The 19,824-nt window shown below is 33.3% G+C and overlaps 1 protein-coding gene across 4 annotated transcripts in view; it reads left to right on the forward strand.

Moving 5' to 3' along the window:
* DENND4C (DENN domain containing 4C) overlaps positions 1–19,824 on the forward strand; it is an 87,322-nt gene that overhangs the window by 4,469 nt on the left and 63,029 nt on the right. For all 4 annotated transcript variants that reach the window (XM_011365347.2, XM_023533716.1, XM_023533717.1 and 1 more), the window contains one exon: positions 18,182–18,500. In XM_011365347.2, coding sequence (XP_011363649.1) covers positions 18,196–18,500 — 305 coding nt within the window. In that variant the 5' untranslated portion in view covers positions 18,182–18,195. Of the gene's footprint in view, positions 1–18,181; positions 18,501–19,824 lie in introns of those variants that run through there.

The following is a 19,824-nucleotide window of genomic DNA, read 5'->3' on the forward strand; positions in this document are numbered from 1 at the left end:
TACTTCTTTAACTCTTCACCTTTTCCTCTAGCACCCCAACCCCCCTCCTCTCTGGCAGTTGCCAGATTCTCCTCTGTATCTGTAAGTCTGTTTTCGTTTAGTTTGTTTCTTAGATTCTGCATATAAGTGAAATCATATAGTATCTATCTTTCTCTGTCTGACCTCTTTCACTCAGCATAATAACCTCTAGGTCCATCCATGTGGTTACAAATGGTAGGATTTCTTTTTTTATGGCTGAGTAATATTCCATTGTATAGATGAACCATAATTTCTCTATCAGATCATCTGTTGATGGGCATTTAGGTTGCTTCCATATTTTGGCTATTGTGAATAGCAGTGAATAATATTCTTAAAAATATTAAGAATTCTTAAAATATTGCGGGGTTTGTTTCTAAGCATACCTTAATTCAGCTAAACCTTATATCTACAAATCTAGATTTGTAATCTTTTGTCTTAAAGAAAAGCCAATTTTATAAGATTTTTAAAACTATGAAATATTTTAAAGGATTCCTTGAATCCAGGTGTTTTATCAGTTATGTGTGGTTCACTTATATCTTCATTTTGGTATGCTTAAATAATAAAAGCAAAAATGTTAGTATCTTTTTTAATTATGGAGAAGAGCATCTATTAAATAGGTGCTGTGCTATCTGCTAGGGACAAAAAGAGGACCAACATTCTGTCTAAATATTAAAGGTTGGTAGGATAAACAGTCTTATAAATAAGCACCCATAGCTACAACATGACAGATCTAGAATAGAGCAAACTACCCTAAGAGAGCAGAGGGAAATATCTGTTTTGTGTGGGTTATAGATAGTTTACATAGGAGAGATTTGATTTAAAACTCAGTGATGTGGAAAGGCACAAAGTGATGAAAGAATGTGGTGGATTTTATTAAAATGCTAGTAATTGTGTTTGGGCACAGGTAGCTAGAGGTGTAAGTAGGGGCTAGGTCATGAAGGATCTTAAGAGTCAAGTAAGAAATTAAGACCATGCATTTTGAGGAACAGAGAGGCATTTAATGTTTTTGAGCTGTTAAGTAAGTACCTTTAGCTCTATTGTAAGGGATGGATTGGGAGAGCAGTTTCAGGGAGGGTGCTGGTTCTTCAACTAGAAGAAGAGTTTGAAGGCTTCTAGGTGAGAAGTGAGAACAGCTGTGGTAGGGATGGAAAAAGATGGATAGAATTGAGAAGTATTATATAATACGAACACTTTTGGTATGAAAGCCCTGTCTCTTTAGCCTTATCTTCTGCTTGCCCCTTGTGCACCTGTTGCACCAGCCTCCTTTCAGGTTCTCTCCCTTAGAGCCCTTGCATACACTGTTCCATTTACATGTTACTTTTCTGAGAGGTCTTTCCTGATCACATTGTCTGATTAGGGAGATCAGTTATTATTGTGGCACCTTTTTATTTTATTCTGTAGAACCTCCCCGCCCCCCCTCTGCCCACTAGTTTGGAAGTTAATATGCAGTCTCACTCTTCTTTATTTTTTCTAAGTGTGGGTCTATTTCTGGTCTCTCTTTTTTCTGTTCCATTAGTCTATATGTCTATCCTTACACAGTATTATTTTGTCTTTATTACTTTTTCTTTATAGGAAGTCTTGGAATTAGCCTTCCAAGTGTTCGTTCTCCAACATTGCTTTTTTAAAAAATGGTTTTGGTTTTTTTAGATATGTAGCATTTTCATGTAAATTATAGAATAAGCTTATCAGTTACTACAAAAAGCCTATGGGGAAAATTGACATCTTAATATTCAGTCTTCCGATACTTATCATGGCACATCTCTCTATTTATTTGAGTCTTTTAGGTTTTTTTCCCACACTATTTTCATTTTATAGGTTTTGCACATATTTTAATTTATCACTAAATGTTTCATGTTTTTTCGATACTGTCTTTTGTCGAGATACTATATTTTAAATTTTTTTTCCAGTTATTTGTTAATAGTATATAAAAATATACTTGGTTCTTTTGCATATTGACTTTGTATTCTGTTACCTTACTAAATTCTCTTCTTACTTCTAGTAGCTTCTTTAGGATTTTCTTCATATACAATCATAATGGCTAAGAGAAAGCCAGTTTTGCGTCATTTCCAGTCAGTATACCTTTTCCTTTTTGTTTCCTCATTGCCACTAGCTAGATTAGTGCTATTTGCTGGAAATATAGTGTAAGCCACATACGTAATTTAATGTTTTCTAGTAGTCCCACACTAAGTAGTAGCAAGTGATGTTAAATTTAATACATTTTTATTCCACTATGTTCAAAATGTTATTCACAATGTGTAGTAGTTTCCCTAGTCTTGCCTAACAATGGCCACAAACTGTGTGTTTTAAAGCAACAGAAATTTATTCTGTCACAGTTCTGGAAACTAAGTGTGAAATCAAGGTGTCACCAGGGACATGTTCTCTCTGAAAGCTGTGGGAAAGAATCCTTCCTCGCTGCTGCTCATATCTGGTGTTTGCTGGCAGTCCTTAGATTTCATGAGTTGTTGACGTTATTGGCGTAAAAGTATTTATAATATTTCCTTGTTGTTTTTTTAATGTCTAAAGGATCTGTATTCTCATTAGTTATTTTTGTCTCTTACTTTTTTCTTGATTTAGAGGTATCGATTTCTACTGCTATTGCTTGTCCATTTTCAGTTTCATTTATTTCTGCTCTTTTTATTTTTTTCCTCTGCTTTTGGTTTAATATGCTTTTTCTAGCATCTTAAGGTGTACACTTAGATCATAGATTAAAAACTCATTTTTTTCCTGAGATAAGGGCTTAAAGCTATAAATTTTCTTCTAAACACTTTATTAGTTGCATCTCACAAGTTGATTTCTGTTATTTTTCATTCAGTTTAAAATATTTTCTAATTTCTCTTGTGATTTCTTTTTTGATCCATGGATTATTTAGAAGGGTGTTGTTTAATTTCTAGATACTTGGAGAAGTTATACGCTATTTTTCTATTACTGATTCCAAATTTAATTCCATTGTGGTCAGAGAACATGTTCTGTTTGACTTACATACTTTTAAATGTATCCAGGCTTGTTTTATGGGCCAGCGTAAGGTATATTTTGGTGAATTTTCTGTGTGCCCTTGAAAAGAGTTTGTATTTTGTTGTTGTGGGGGAGTGTTCTGTAAATATCAATATGTCAAGGTAGTTGATAGTGTTTTTCAAATTTTATATATCCTAACTGGTTTTCTGTATACTTGTATGAATTATTGAGTGAAGATTATTGAACTCTTTTTAATTGTAGATCTGTTTATTTCCCCTTCTCACGTTGTCAGTTTTTGCGTCATATACTTTGATGCTTTCTTGTTAGATGTATACATGTTTAGGATTGTTATGTCCTGATGAATTAACTCTTATTGATATTATTAAACGTTTCTTTTTATCTCTGCTCTGAAGCCTTCCTTTGCCTGTTAATAATATGGTCAGTCTAGCTTTCTTATACAATTTTGAATTATTTTGCATGGGAGATTTGTCTCTTTTCTTTCATTTATTCATTCGTGTTGTTAATTTATAGCAGTAAGGACCTGTGGATATTTATTTTATATTTTTGGCTATAATCCCATACTGCTTTATTAACTGAAATTATTCCAGCCTCAGCTATTGTGAGCTTTTTCAGTTGGCTTCTGTGCTCCTTTGACAGACACCCAATCAATGTGAGTTTGTTTATTTGTTTGCTTATTTTTTGAGCATTTACCTTCTGGCACTAAAAAAATGTTGCACATTTTTTTTTTTTTGCATATTTCCTGTCCCAATCCTGTAATCACCCATTTCTTAAAGAAGCCTTGGTTCCTTTTATTGGAGAATGACATTAAAAAACAAAATTTGTGTGCTAGGTACTCCAGTTAGCTACTAGGGTGTCATTGCTTCTAGGCCTTCTCAGCTGATTGAACAAGGAAATATACTTGTGGTTGTTAACCTGTTATATACGTATGTCTATAAATCTATGTATAATATCTGTATTTATATTACGCTATATAGAAATTCATACAGTCTCCAACTTTAATCCATTGCTACATACTACATGAATCATCCTAGCCTCCTCCCTTGCTTATCTGTAAATTCCTACTCTGACAGTGAGAAATCTGGCTTCCCATCAATCATCCATTTTGTAATTGTTCGATTTTAATATATACATATATATAGCAATATCAGAATTGTTAACTTGAACCCATGTGGGAAACAATTTTATCAACTAGAATGCCTGTTTACAGTTCCTTTTGGTTTTGGTTTTATAGACTCCATTCGTTTCTAATGTTATTTTGGGTAGCATCTCTTCCCTCCCACCCACTTCATGAGATTGCTTCATATATTTGTAATACAATTATATTCTCTTGATCTACTCCACATTCTTTCAGGGGATCCCTTGACCTTAATGGTTTTTAAACAATTTTGCATGCATAAAAGCTCATTCTTCATGCTGTAAAGTTCTATGAATTTTGACAAATGCATAATGTTATGTACCCACTATTACAGTAACAAACAGAATAGTTTTACCTCTATAAAAAAAATCTGTACTTGAACTCTTTGACACTCTGTCTCACCACAAAGCCTTGGAAATTATCTCTCTTTACTGTTCGCGTAGTTTTGCCTTTTCTAGACTGTCATATAGTATGTAGCCTTTTCAAATTGGCTTCTTTCACTTTGCAATATGCATTTAAGGTTCCTCCACATTTTTTTTGTGGCTTGATAGCTCATTTCTTTTTATCACTGAATTATCCATTGTTTGGATGTATCAGTTTTTTATCCATTCACCTATTGAAGAATGTCTTTTTTGCTTCCAGTTATTGGTGATTATTGATCAATCTGCTATAAACATTGTAGGTTTTGTGTGGACATAAGTTTTAAAATCAATTGGGATAAATACCTAGGAAAGTGGTTGCTGGATCATATAGTAAACCTACGTTTAGCTTTGTAAGAAACATCAAACTCTTTCAAAGTGGCTGTTCCTTTTTTGCATTCCCATCAGCAATGAATGAAAGTTCCTGTTTTATGAACAATATAGATGTCTAACCAATGTACTGTATACCTGAAACTAATTTAAATAAATTTAAAAAATGAAAAAAGTTCCTGTTCTGCATCCCTCATCAGCATTTAGTATTGTCAGTTTTCAAAAAATTTTAGCCATTCTAAAAAGTGTGTATTGGTATCTCATTATTTCAGTTTGCATTTCTCTAATGACTAATGTTATTTTTTCACATACGTATTTGCCATAAAAGATCTTTTGCCCATTTTCTTAATTGGGTTGTTCGTTTTCTTACTGATCGGTTCCAAGAGTTTTTTCTATGTTTTGAATACCAGTCCTTTATCTGATATGTGTTTGCAGATATTTTCTCACACTTTATGGCTTGTCTTTTCATTCTCTTTACAGTGTCATTCACAGAACAGAAGTTTTTAATAAGGTCTACCTTATCTGTTTTTTTTCTCATGGATTGTGCTTTTGGTGTTGTATCTACAAACTCATTGCAAAACCCAAGATAGCATAGATTTTCTTCTAGAAGTTTTATAGTATCGTACTTTATATCCACAGGTCTGTGATCCATTTTGAGTTACTTTTTATAGAAAGTATAAGGTCTCAGTCTAAATTCTTTTTTTTTTAATTCAGTTTTCTCACCACTGTTTTTTGAAAGACTATCCTTTTTCCATTGAACTGCCTTTGCTCCTTGGTCCAAGGTCAGTTATCATTTTACTTTTAATGCATTTGTGTCCTTATAGTTAAAACATGTTTCCTATAGATAGCTTAGAGCTGAGTCTTATTTTTTATCTCGTCTAGTAATTTCTGTCTTTTAATAGGAATGTTTAGACCACTTAAAAATTTCCTTTTTAAAATCAACTTTATAGAGATAAACTTTATATACCATAAAATACACCCATTTAAAGGATACAATTCAGTGGTTCTTAGTATATTTACAGAGTTTTACAGTCATCAGTATAACCTAATTTAGAGCATTTTCATCACTACAGAAAGAAACCTTGTGTCCATTAGCAGTCTCCATCCAATCCCCTTCTCCCCTACTGCAGTACTAGGCAACCACTAATCTGTTTTCCGTCTCTATAGATTTGTCTCTTTTGGACATTTCATATAAATGAAATTATACAATGTGTGCTCTTTTGTAACTGGCTGCTTTCAATTAGGATAATGTTAATGAGGTTCATTTATGTTGTATCAGTAAGTACTTTATTCCTTTCTTAAAAAATTGTGGAAAATTTGTGTAATATAAAATTCACCATTTTAACAACTTAAAAATGTACAGTTCAGTGGCATTTAGTACATTCACAGTGTTATGCAACTATCACCACTGTCTCGTTCCAGAATGTTTTTATCACCCTAGAAGGAAACCCCTTTCCCTTTATGCAGTCACTCTCCATTTCCCTTCCCCAGTCCCTGGCAACTACTCATCTGCTTGCTTTCTCTATGGATTTGCCTATTCAGATATTTTCTGTCAGTAGAATTATACAATATGTGATCTCTGTGTCTGGCTTCTTCTACTTAGCCAGGATGCTTTCTAGGTTCATCCATGTTATAGCTTGTATCAGGTAGTACTTCTTTCTTTTTTATGGCCGAATAACTTCCATAACATAGAATACATTTTGTTTATTGATTCATGAGTTGATGGACATTTGGGTTATTTCTACCTTTTGTTTGTTTTGACTAGTGCTGCTATGAATATTTGTATATAGGTTTTTATAGGGATATATGTTTTCATTTGTTATGGCAGGTCACTTAAATTTAGTGAAGTTATAGATATAGTTGAGTTTGAATCTATTACCTTGCTATTTGTTTCTAATTCCTTCTGTCTGTTCTTTGTTTTTTTCTGTATTGAGTATATTTTAGTATTCCTTCTATCTCCACATTGACTTCTTAGTGATACATGCTTTTTCAGTAGTTGCTTTAGGTTTTATAATATGCATATTTAACTTATCACAGTCCATCTTCAATTACGATTATGCTACTCCATATATACCCTATGACTCTTAATTCAGTATACTTCTATTCTCTTCCATTCTTGCCCATCATTAAAAAAGAGGATAATATTAGTTCTACTTGATTGAGCTGTTACAAGTATGAAATGAGTCAATGCATGTACTTTTAACATAGCTCATGCTTTTATTTATATTGGGAATAATAGAGGAAAACTTTGTTAGAAGTTCTTGAATCTTCAGATTGCAGGTTTCTTTTTCACCCTGCTTTAGCTACCCACTTCCATGATCACCTCCGAGACTATCGGTTCATAATTCTGACTGTACACTACAATTAATTGGACAGCTTAAAAATATTGATAGTAGTGTGCCACCCTCAGGCATTCTTAGTTTATTGATCTGATATATTTTTTAAAGTGTTCCAGCTAGCTGTAATGTGTAGTCAGAGTGGAGAATCTTTACCCTAGACTTCATCATCATGGTCTGTAACTCAAAATATTTCAAATATCTGACTTTCATCTTCTCTTTTGCCAGCTCATATACTCTAGTATCCTGTTTTGACATTTCCGGGATTCCATCGAGACTGCCAGGCCATTAGCCATACCACTTTTTCACTGTCCATCTTGTGTAGTAATTTCTTTCCTTACCCAGTTACAATGATTGAATGAGAATTTTTTTTTCATGGCAAGATATTTTATTAAACCTATAATTCTTTGTTTAACCATTGTCTTTTTAAAAAATAATTAATTATTTTTAATTGAAGAAATAATTAAAATTTTTTTTCCCCTCTACCTCCCTCCGTCCCCCTCCACTCTGGTAACCACTAGTCTATTGTCCATGTCCCTGAGTCTCTGTTTGTTTGTCCTGTTCATTTGTTGCTTTTAGGTTTATAGCCCACATATAAGTGATAACATGTGATTTTCAACCTTTTCTGTCTGGCTTATTTTGCTTAGTATGATTATTTCAAGGTCCATCCATGTTGTTGCAAATGGCAGTATTTCATCTCTTCTTATGGCTGAGTAATATTCCATTGTATATATGTACCACTGCTTCTTTATCCAGTCATCTATCATAGGACATTTCGGTTGCATCCATGTCCTGGCCACTGTGAATAATGCTGCTGTGAACATCGGTGTGCAGATATCTTTTTGGATATGAGTTTTCAAGTCTTTGGGGTAAATACTCAGTAGAGTATTGCTGGATCATATGATAGACAGATCACTGAATGAGAATTTTAATGTCTGCTTGTGCTCTGTACTATTTCATGGGGTCAAATTATCAACTCTCTTCTTCCTCTCTTCTTTCAATGTAATCAGTTTGATTTTTGAAAAATCCCATTGGTTTTCTGGATGCTGTACCATCCTGATTTTTTCTGATTTATGGCAGTTGCTTCTCAGTCATTTTCTAACTTCTCTTCCCTTACCTCTAAAGATTGGAGTGCCCTAGGTTTGGGCCTTATACCTTTTTAAAAAAAAATGAATATTTGCCATATTTTAGGCTGTCATCTAATTCCATGATTATCAGTGTCATTAATTTGCTATTGACTTCAACCTTGATATCTTTATCAAAGTACACACTGTCTTAGGTTGACTTCTCCACTTGAATTAGTTTTAGTAGCTATGCCAAACTTATCCCAAACAGAATTTTTGGTTTATTTCCTCCAATGTATCCTTTCCTCATGCCTTACCATCTCATGGCAGCACTGTTCACCCACTTGGTTAGGCCACAGACTGGACATCATTTTTTCTCTTTTTCCCCTCATACCTCCAATCCATCAGCATCAGTTTTACCTTTACACTGTATCCTAAACCTTGCCATTTCTTGCTCAATTCTTTTGTCCTAGTATAAGCCATTATTATCTCTCTTCTAGACTGTTGCAGTTGTCTTCTAACTGCTCTTCCTGATTCTGCCCTTTTCTCCCTCTAGTCTATAGCAGCTAATGTGGTTTTTTTAAAAAAGTAAATAATACATCACTGTTGTCTAGAGGCTACTAGTAGCTTCCTGTCACACTTAGAATAAAACCCAGAGACTTTACCTTAGCCTGAAAGGTCCTGTTTGATTTCCCCCTTCACTGACCTCATTTTCCAATACACCCCTGAGCTCCAGAGCCATGGCCTTCTTGCTGTTCCTCAAAGATCAAGTTTTTTACTTGCCTTAAGGCTTTTATTTTTTATTTTCTTCCTGCTTGGAATGTTCTCCATCATCATATGATTTCTTCCTTCATCACTTAGACCTCTGCTCAGATCTTCAGCACTGTCTTCCTTAATTGCACTATAAAAATAAGGCCTTCTAATATCACTTTCTTTCCTTCTATTTTGCTTTATTTTTCTTCATAGCACTTATGCTTTCTGAAATTATTTATTTATAAATCAGTACTTGTTTACTGATTATTTCTCAACTATAATATAAGCTCCATAAAGACAGGGCATTTGGTATTTTTGTTGCTTTACTTCCCAGAATTTAGAACAATGAGGCTCAGTCATGTGTTATTGATATACTAGCAATGATTGTTTAGCACACATAAGAGCTCCTTCCTGGTAGCCACAAAACTATAAAATACTTATGAATAGTCCACACAAACAATGTGCAAGACATGGGTGAACAAAATCCTAATTAATCTTTACTTTAAAGGCGTTAAAAAAAAAAAGACCCGAGTAAAATGCATAACCGTGTTATGCTACTGGCTGGAGAACTTAATGTTGTAAAGATGCCCATTCTCCTTAAATCTGTGTTTTCGTGCAGTTGCAAAGATCTACACTTTCTTTTCTCCCCTCTGAAACTTGCTGAGCTTGAGTGACTAAGCCTGCAAAATCTTAAAAAAGGGTGAAGAGAGAGTTTATCTACCACATCAAAAAATATTGAGAACTGTTGTAATTAAGTATGGGTGGTACTAGCTTGGAAATTGGCTAATAAAACAAAATAGAGGTTAGATTTTATAGGATTCTTGTAGGATTTTGATGTATGATAAAGATGAGAAAATAATTATTCAGTAAGTTAACCTTTCCATAATAAGTCGATGACATGATTATAAATCTTATTTTGTAGAGCATTTGTAAAGCAGTGATACCCGTTAGGTACATTTGAGGTGTGTGGTGTTCTTTAGTCTTACAGTTAGGGATATAATTAACTATGCCCTAAGGTCCCCTTCTGTTTCAGAAAATATTTCCCTCATTCCTTGACAGCTTAATTTTTTGATCTGATAGTGTGTTTACCTCTCTTCTTTTTAATTTATTACTACTTCTGCTATTTTGATACGTTCTCAATATCATGTAATTTCCTTAAACTTCCTCTTGAACCATTGGTTATTTAGAAGTATGTTTAATTTCCATGTGTTTGGAGATTTTCATATCTTTATGTTGTCATTTTGGAGGGGGCGGGGTGTACTCAGATTTTAATCTCCTTAAATATGGAACAGTACCTTGGATGTTTTTCCTCTTTCATGATACTAATTTTTTTTTAGAATTCTACCCTTTAGTTTCAGATTGCCTGCCTAAGCCCTCATGATTAGATTAGAGCTATGCGTTTTTGTCAAGAATACTACATAACTAATGTGTCCTTAGTGCATCACATCATAAGGCACATAGTATCAGTTTGACCAATTATTAGTGATGTTAACTTTGATTACTTGGTTAAAGTGGTGGCCATTAGATTTCTCTGGCAGTACACTTTATTTCTTTGTAATTATTAGTATTTCTGGGGAAAGACTGTGAGATTGTATAAATATCCTACTTTCACAGCCTTCTACTTGGTGGTTTTAACAACCACCTATAATTCTTACTTGAATCTGAATACCATGGTAGTTGTAAAATGGTTTTTGATCATTCCTTCTCTGTTTATTAGTTGGCATTCTGCTGTGAAGAATATTTCTTTCCTCCCTCCCCTTCATTCATTTATAATATCAATATGAATTCAAGGCTTAAACTAGAGTGTTTTACATCATTACTATTACTCATTTTGATGTTCACTTTGATCATTGGGAGACTCTTCAAGCTAGTTCCTATGTCCTTTTGATAGGGCCCCTATTACTCTTTGAGCAGTGAGGTTTTTCCCCTTGCATGAGATGTACTAGATAAATCTTGTACTTTTCTTGCCCAGCCTTGGAATTGGCCATTTCTCCAAGGAGCACTAGTATCTTTTGGAAGGAAATAGTTTTAAGAAGTAAATATTTAGGTGCTGCTTATATTTGTTGCTGGTGGGGCGACACTGCTTCTAGATTTTATTTTTAGCAGAGAGAAGGAGATATAATTCACATACCACACAATTCACTCATTTAAAGTATGTAATTTATTAGGTTTTAGTGTAGTCACAGATTGCTTGACCATCACCATGATCAATTTTAGAATATTTTCATCACTTCATAAAAACCCCATACCCAATAGCAGTCACTCCCCATTTCCCCCAACCCCCTAACCTTAGGCAGCCATAAGCCTGCTTTCTCTTTTTATAGATTTGCCCGTTTTGGACATTTTATATGAATGGAACCACACTATATGTGGTTTTTGTGACTGACTTCTTCCACTTAGCATGATGTTTTCAGGGTTCGTTCATCTTGTAGCATGTAACAGTACTTAATTCCTTTTCATTGCTGAATAATAGTCCATCGTTTGGCTGTACTACATTTTATTTATCTCTTCACTGATGGACATTTGGGCTATTTCTACTTTTTGTCTATGATCAATAGTGTTGACACACAAATCGTTAAAATTTTTCATTTTTGAATTATTTCGGTCTACAGAAATGTTAAAAAGGTACTACAGAGAGTTCTTTATTTCGCCGTGGTTAATGTTTTATGTTACCATAGTACATTTGTCAGAACTAAGACATCGATATTGTACATTGTTATTAACAAAAATCCAGATTTTATTTTAATTTCACTAGTTTTTATATTAGTGTGCTTCTTCCATTTTATGATCCAATTCAGGGCACCACATTGCATTTAATATATAGGTAGTTTAAAAATTATGTGTTCATATTGATACCCCTAATTCCATTCTAATACAGATTCTTACTTGCCTTCTCCTATCCCATATTTACCTCTCCCTTTCCTCACAGCAAGAACTCAGGTTTCCAGCAATTGTTCAGTCATAGAATACATACAGAATAATTTCAGAATTGCTACAACCATACCAGAAAGCCTTCTAAGTAAAGCTCAAAATTTCTTTTTAGTTCTTCATGTTAAGTTGCTCTAGTTACTTGGATTAGTTCTTCTTTCATTCTCTTCTATATAGTTATATTATCAATTTGATATGTAGTTAGGTTCATTGGCTCATATATCTCTAATAGTGAAGTTAGATATTTAACCAGGCCAGTGTGTTTTTTAAAAGGGGATTTAGGAATTTTTCTTTTCTAGACTTTTGAGTGAATATACCCTGCTTATGTGTTTTGTGTGCTCTTGGTAGTGTTTAAGAATTTTGAATTAGTTGCCAATATTTTAAATGTTGGAGATTTACATAAAAATCCTGATTTCTGGCTTCTTGTAAAAAGGTAAAAGGATGCCATTCTAAACAGTAAGGTGACATGAAATTGATTCTGAAAGATTACCTTAGCTATAGTTGGAAAAAAATTTAATCGTTAAGCTATATATCTCAGTTTTTACAAATATTTTAATTTTGTTCAAAAGCTTTGTTAATACTAAGTTTTACCAGAGATAAAGGTCATTTTATAATGATAAAGATTACTTAAAAGAGCATAACAATTCTAAATGTTTATGCCCTTAATAACAAAGCTTCAAAATACATGAAGCAAAAACTGATAGCACTGAAATAGACAAATCAACAATTCTAGTCAGATTTCAATACCACTCTCAATTCATAGAACAAGGGAACAGAAAATCAGCAAGGATATAGTCGACTTGACCAACACTGTTAACCTACTTGACCTGATGGACATTTGTAGAGCTCTGTGTTTAACAGTAGAACACACATTCTGCAGTATTTATCAAAGTAGATCATAATCTTAGCCATAAAACTGGTCTTTGCTAAATGTAAAAATCCAAGTCATATACATTATAGTCTTTGACCACAGTGTAGTTAGTTAGAAATCAGTAATTAAAGATTCTTGGGAAATTCCTAAGTACAAAATTTGGAATTTGAAAAACATACTTTTAAATAGCCCATTGAACAAAGAAAATACTTTAAGAAAGAGAAATTAGAAAGTATTTTGAACCGAATAAAAAGAAAACATAACATACCTGAATCTGTGACACCAGTAAAACTTTGCCTGGAGAGGGAGTCATGCATTAAATACCTGCATTAGAAAAGAAGAAAGATCTCAAATCAATGACCTTGGCTTCCACTTTAAGAAATAACAAATATAAGAGCAAATTAAGTTTTACATAAACAGAGGAAAAGAAATAATAACAATCAAAGTAGAAATCAATGAAAAGCAAAAGCAGTAGAGAAAAATCAATGAAACCAAAAGCTTGTTTTTAGAGATCAGTAAAATTGAAAAATTTCTAGCCAGACTGATCAGGAGAAAGGGAAAAAGCATGGATTACTAATATCAGGAATGAGAGGAATGACATCACTATATATTCTAGTGATATTAAAAGGATAATAAGGAAATTTCGTGAACAACTTTATGCCAGTAAATTTGACAACTTGGATGAAAAGGACAAAATTTTTGAAAGACAGTGCCCTTTTCTCCTGTCCTTTTTTTGAAACCTAATCCTAGACTCACTAGGATGTGGGCTTTGGAAGGTGCCTAGCTCATGAATGGGATTAGTGCCGTTCTAAAAGAGACCCAGAGACACCCCTCTGCCATGTGAAGTTACAGCAAAAAAGAGCCTTCTATGAACTAGGAAGGCAGCCCTTATCAGACACCGAAGCTACCAGTGCCCTGATCTTGGACTTCCCAGCTTCTAGAACAGTGAGAAATAAATTTCTCTTTATAAGCCACCCAAACTATGGTATTCTGGTATAGCAGCCTGAATGGACTAAGACAAACACAAAGTATGAAAATTTACTCCAGAAGAAATTAAGTAAACTTTATAGTAGTCCTATTTGTGTTAAAGGAGTTAAATTTGTAGTTAAAAACTATACCACAATGAAAAATCCAAACCCAGATGACTTCACAGGTAAATTCTATCAAACATATAAGGAAGAAATAATACTAGTTCTATACATACTCTTTCAGAAAATTGAAGAAGAAATTCTTCCCTACTCATTATGTGAGACTAGCATTACCTCGCTACCAATAATCCATACCATAAAGACATTACTAGAAAACTACAGACCAATAATCCTCATTAACATAAAATTTCAAACAAAATTTAGCAAATAAAATCCAGAGTATATAAAAAGGGTAATATATCACGATCAGGTGGAATTTATCTCAGGAGTGCAGCGTTGGTTAATTTAAAAATTAATCAGTGAAATTCACCATATTAAAAAGTGGAAAAAGAAAAACCATACAATCTCAGCAGATGCAGAAAAAAATATATAATCCAATATCTGTTCCTGATAAAAGTCTCAAGAATAGAAAGGAACTTCCTTAAATTGAAAAAGAACACGTATGGATAACCTACAAGTTACATCATGTTTAGTAGTAAAAGAACGAATGCTTTCTCCTAAGATTAGGAACAAAAAGATGTCCACTCTCAACCCCCAAAGCTCCAATTTAAATAAAAGAAATGTGTATTAAAACAACCTCCCTGTACCAATTTTACTGTTAACAAACAATTATAACAGTTACCGTTAACACAATAAACATACATACAATTATAACAGCCATTGGACCATAGATACATTCCTGTTGCCATGGTAAATTGCTGTATTCTTTCCAAAAGGCAAGAAGGTAACATGTAAAATTGGTTACTCAGCCATTTATATTCTCTGAATTAGGAAGCTGTCTCCAGCCAGGACTTTATAACTTAACAGAAACCCAAAAGTTTAATATGGAGAAATGATTATGATGCATTTTCTCTTTCTTTTTTTTATTGTGCTAAAACATACATCTGTAATATTTATCATTTCAGCCATTTGTAAGTGTAAAATTCAATGGCATTAAATGCACTGGCAATGTGGTATAACCATTGCCACCATCTATACCCAAAACTTTTCCATCATTCCCAATATAAACTTTATACCCATTAAACGATAACTCTTTATTCTCCCCTCTCCCAGCCCCTGGTAATCTCTATTTTACTTTGTCTTTCTCTGAATTTATATATTCAAGATACCTCATATGATATGTGGAATCATGTAATATTTGTTGTTCTGTGTCTGGCTTATTTCACTTAACAATGTTTTCAGAGTTCATCCATGTTGTAGCATTTATCAAAATATTCCTTCTTAATGGCTTAATAATTCATTGTATGGATGCGCTACATTTTGTTTATCCATTCACCTGTTGATGGACACTTGAGCTGTTGATATCTTTTGGCTATTGTGAACAATGATGCTATGACTAATGATGCTGAGCATCTGTTCATGTGCTTATTGGTCATTTGTACATTTTCTTTGGCCACCATTTATTTCTCTTAAGCATTGTGCTTACATATTCTAGCTAGTGAGAGCAGTGAGGCAAGAAGAAGAAATAAAAGGCAACTATTTTGGAAAGAAAGAAGAAAAATTGTCTTGATTCACAGACATATTATTTGTGTAGAAAATTTAATGGAACTTACAGAAAAGGTCTGCAACTCATAAGCAGCTTTAGCAAGATTGTGTTATATAAGCTCAATGAATAAAAATCAATTGTATTTTTATGTAGTAGCAATGAACAATTGGAAATTGAGTTAAAAGGAAACAATGTCATTTATAGTAGCATCTAAATTATGAAGTCCTTAAGGGTAAATCTGAAAAAATGTAAGAGACTTATTGTACACTATAAAACATTGATGAGAGAGATTTTTAAAAATCTAAATAAATGCAGAGCTAAACCTCATTAATGTGTTAGAAGACTCAATATTGCCAATCCTTTAATTGACCTTTAGATTCAACGCAATCTCAATTAAAATCCTACTAGGCATTTTTTGCGGGTAGAAATTGGCAAGCTGATTCTAAAGTGTCTGTTGAAATGCAAAGGACCTATTTCAAAACAATTATGAATAAGAGCAGAATTGAAGAATAACACTGCCTGATTTCAAGGTTTATTATAAAGCTACATTAATCAAGACCATGAGGTACTGACATATAGACAAAAATAGATCAATGGAACAGAAAAGAGAATCCAGAAATAAACATACACATGTTGGAAATTAATCTTTGAACGAAGGTACAAAGGCTGTACAGTGGAGAAATGATGGTCTTTTCAACCAATAGTGCTAGAAAAATTGGTTGTCATATGTAGAAAGTAAGTCATGATTGTACCTCACACCATATACAAAAATTAACTGAAAATGGAGCATAGACCTAAATGCAAAACTTACAATTATAAAACTTTCAGAAGAAAACATATGAGAAAACCTTTGTGACTTTGGATTAGACCTTGGATTAGACGTTGATTTCTTAAATATGACCCCACAAGTATGATCCATAAAAGAACAGATTGACAGTTGGACCTCATCAAAAAATAAAAACTTCAAAGGCACTATTAAGAGAAACAGAGAAGCCACAGATTGGGAGCAAATATTTGTGAAGCATATACCTGGTAAATGACTTGTTTCTAGAGTATATAAACACATTTAAAACTCAATAAATAGAAAACAAACAATCCAATTAAAAAATGGGGAAAGAATTTGAATGGCAACTTCACTGAAGAAAATATATGGGTGGAAAATAAGCACATAAAAAGATATAATTATTAGAAAGACACAAGTTAAAACTACAGTTAAATATCACTGTAGAGGTTAGAATGTCTGAATTAAAAAGACTGATCTTACAGAATGTTGGAGAGGATGTGGAACAACTGAAACTCTTAAACTGATGATAGGAATGTAATATGGTGCACTCACTCTAGAAAACTATTTGGCAATTTTTTAGAACTATATATACCTACCAGGTGATCTAACCATTTCATCTTAGAAATTTACCTAAGATAAATGAAAGCATATGTCTGGAAGGTTTGCACATGGGTGTTCATGACAGCTTTAATAGCCCCAAACTGAAAATAACCCAAATGTCTATTATATTGGTGAATGGATAAATATTGTGGCATATTCAACAGTGGGCCACTATTCAGCAATAAAAAGGAATGAACTATTTGTATAAACAACAACATGTATGAATCTCAAAATAATTAATGTGAATGGAAAAAGCCAGACAAATAAAGAATACATACTATGTGATACCATATGTATATCAAGTCTAGAAACCAGCCTATAGTGAAGAAAGCAGATCACTCATTCTCTGGGGGTAGAAGGGCAGGGATAATGAAGGTGTATAAGAAAATTTTGGTTGTTGATGGATATGTTTACTATCCATCAACACTGTGGTTCTAGTAATGGTTTCACAGGTGTATATATTTATGAAAACATTGTACACTTTAAATATGTGTATTTTATTGCATGTAAATTATACCTCAATAAAGTTGTTTTTAAAAAGTACATAAAATCCATGCAATATTTAAAACCTCGGAAGGTTAATTTTATCTTTAGAGTTACAGAGTTTAAAGATAATAGAAATCTTGATTTGAAGTTCATGTTCTGCAGGTTTCTACCATGTAGTACCTAAATCTCTTAATGCATGTATTTTGTCTTCTTTGGTTATAGTTTTTTATGTTCTATCTGATATTTATATGTCAAATATTTAATGATTCCAAACTTAGTTTACACGATGTTTACATAAAGTTCCTTAACTGTAAGGGACATATTTCTAACTGGATTGAGAGACTAGTTTAATTTTATTTATTACCATTACCTTCATTTTTCTGGGTGTGTGTGTGTGTGTGTGTGTGTGCGTGCGTGCGTGCGTGCGTGAGACCTCAAATAATTGATGATGAACTCAATTCGTTTGTTTAAATATGAAGCTTAGTTCTAGGACTTCTGTAATTTAAAAGAATTTTTTAAATAGTCCAGATATTGTTCGTTAAGTGCATTTTGCTCAAAGGAAAGCACCATAGCCCACCTCTGACAGTTCGATTATTCTTAACAGAGCCTTAGGCACATGAAAGGATCATAGTCCCCTTACAGATGAATTGATGCTCAAGATTTGTGCTTTGTAGGAGATAAAAGCTGACAGGATGGTATTAAAACAGGTTCTTCTACAGAATGGCAACAATTGGATTATAAATCCAGCTGGAAAGTGTGCTAGTTGATCACTGTTTACTCAGGAGTATTTTACTTTAGTCAGGATAAAGTATTTTATTTAATTGGTGTCTTCTCTTTTTTCCTTTTCTAGGAAATACAGCAGCCATGATAGAAGACAAAGGGCCAAGAGTGACCGACTACTTTGTTGTGGCAGGTCTCACTGATACATCTACTCTCTTGGATCAAGAAATAAATCGTTCAGACACTAAGTCAACTGGACCTAAAGCTCCAATTACAGACATTGCAGTTATTAACAAATCAGCTGGGGAAACAGTACCTGAAGGTTACACCTGTGTTGAAGCCACTCCATCAGCTCTCCAAGCAAACTTGAACTATGGAAGTCTGAAAAGCCCAGAACTCTTCCTCTGTTATAAGAGAGGGAGAGATAAACCACCCCTTACTGACATTGGGTATGGTGATTTATTTTCTTTTGCTGTAGTGAAGGGAGTAAAACTTATTTGAGGTACATGGGAATAAAAATTTGAAATTCTTGATAGTTTTATTATTTGTTACTTCAGGTTGAAGTATTATAAGATCTTATATTACATATCTCTACCTTTACTAAATTTCTTTGCATTCTACTTGAATCATTGGATCAGTTCATTACAAAAGAATATTGAAATGAAGGCATTAGAATAATTCCATTTCTGTTGAACTTCTTAGATAAGCTTATTAATCAAACAAAAGAACAAGAAGCTACAATAAAAGACAGATTTTAAGGAGCTACATGGGTTATGTGATGAATTTTTTCTGAAGCCCTGACTATTTAAGAAAGGAACATTCCTGTTTTAAAAAATATTATTATGCTGCATGGGAGGAGGATATTTATAATTTAGAAGGAGTGTAGTTGTTATGAGCTATTTAATATCTAGTTCATAGCCACTGAAGAACATTTTTCTTCGTTAAAGCCTTTTTTCCAAAATTATCTACACTGACTGTTCTGTAAAGCTGTACTTTTAGAATAGCTATAATACTTTACCATACATATGTGTCATGTAGTAAGCTGTTCTGTTTATTACAATTACCATCAGTTAGTCAAAACATAGGTACTCGAGAGCATCTTGGGAAAAATTTGGGAGCGACTTGTCCATTTATGCAAAACACATCGCTGGAATTTTCATGGGGATTGCATTTAATGTGTAGATCTATTTGGGGAGTGTTGCCATCTTTACAGTGTTAAGTCTTCCAATCTATGAACATGAAATGTCTTTCCTTTTATTTAGATTTTCTTTCATTTCTTTCAGCACTGTTTTGTGGCTTTTAGTGTACAAGTCCTTCACCTCCTTGATTAATTTTATTCCTGAGTATTTTCTTGTATGAGATTGCTTCTTAATTTCTTTTTTTGGATTGTTCACTACTGGTGGATAGACACACAGCTGAAATTTAACCATGTGTTAATTTCATACCTGCAACTTTGCTAAATTTATTAGCTCTAATAGCTTTCATGTGGATTTTGGGAGATTTAAAAAATATATAGAGAATCATGTCCCCTTCAAACAGTGATAGTAAAACTTTACTCCTTTCTTTTGCAGTTTGCTTTATTTGTCCCCCTTGTCTTTTGTTCTGTCTAGAACTTACAGTGCAATGTTGAATAGCAGTGGTGAAATGCAGGCACCCTTGTCTCATTTCTGATCTCACATGGAAAGCTTTCAGTCTTTCACCATTGAGTATAATTTAGCTGTGGGTTTTTCGTAAATGCATTTACTATGTTAAGGAAGATTCCTTAATGTGATG

The sequence above is a fragment of the Pteropus vampyrus genome, unplaced genomic scaffold, assembly GCF_000151845.1.
Source record: "Pteropus vampyrus isolate Shadow unplaced genomic scaffold, Pvam_2.0 Scaffold109, whole genome shotgun sequence".
Classification (NCBI taxonomy): domain Eukaryota; kingdom Metazoa; phylum Chordata; class Mammalia; order Chiroptera; family Pteropodidae; genus Pteropus; species Pteropus vampyrus.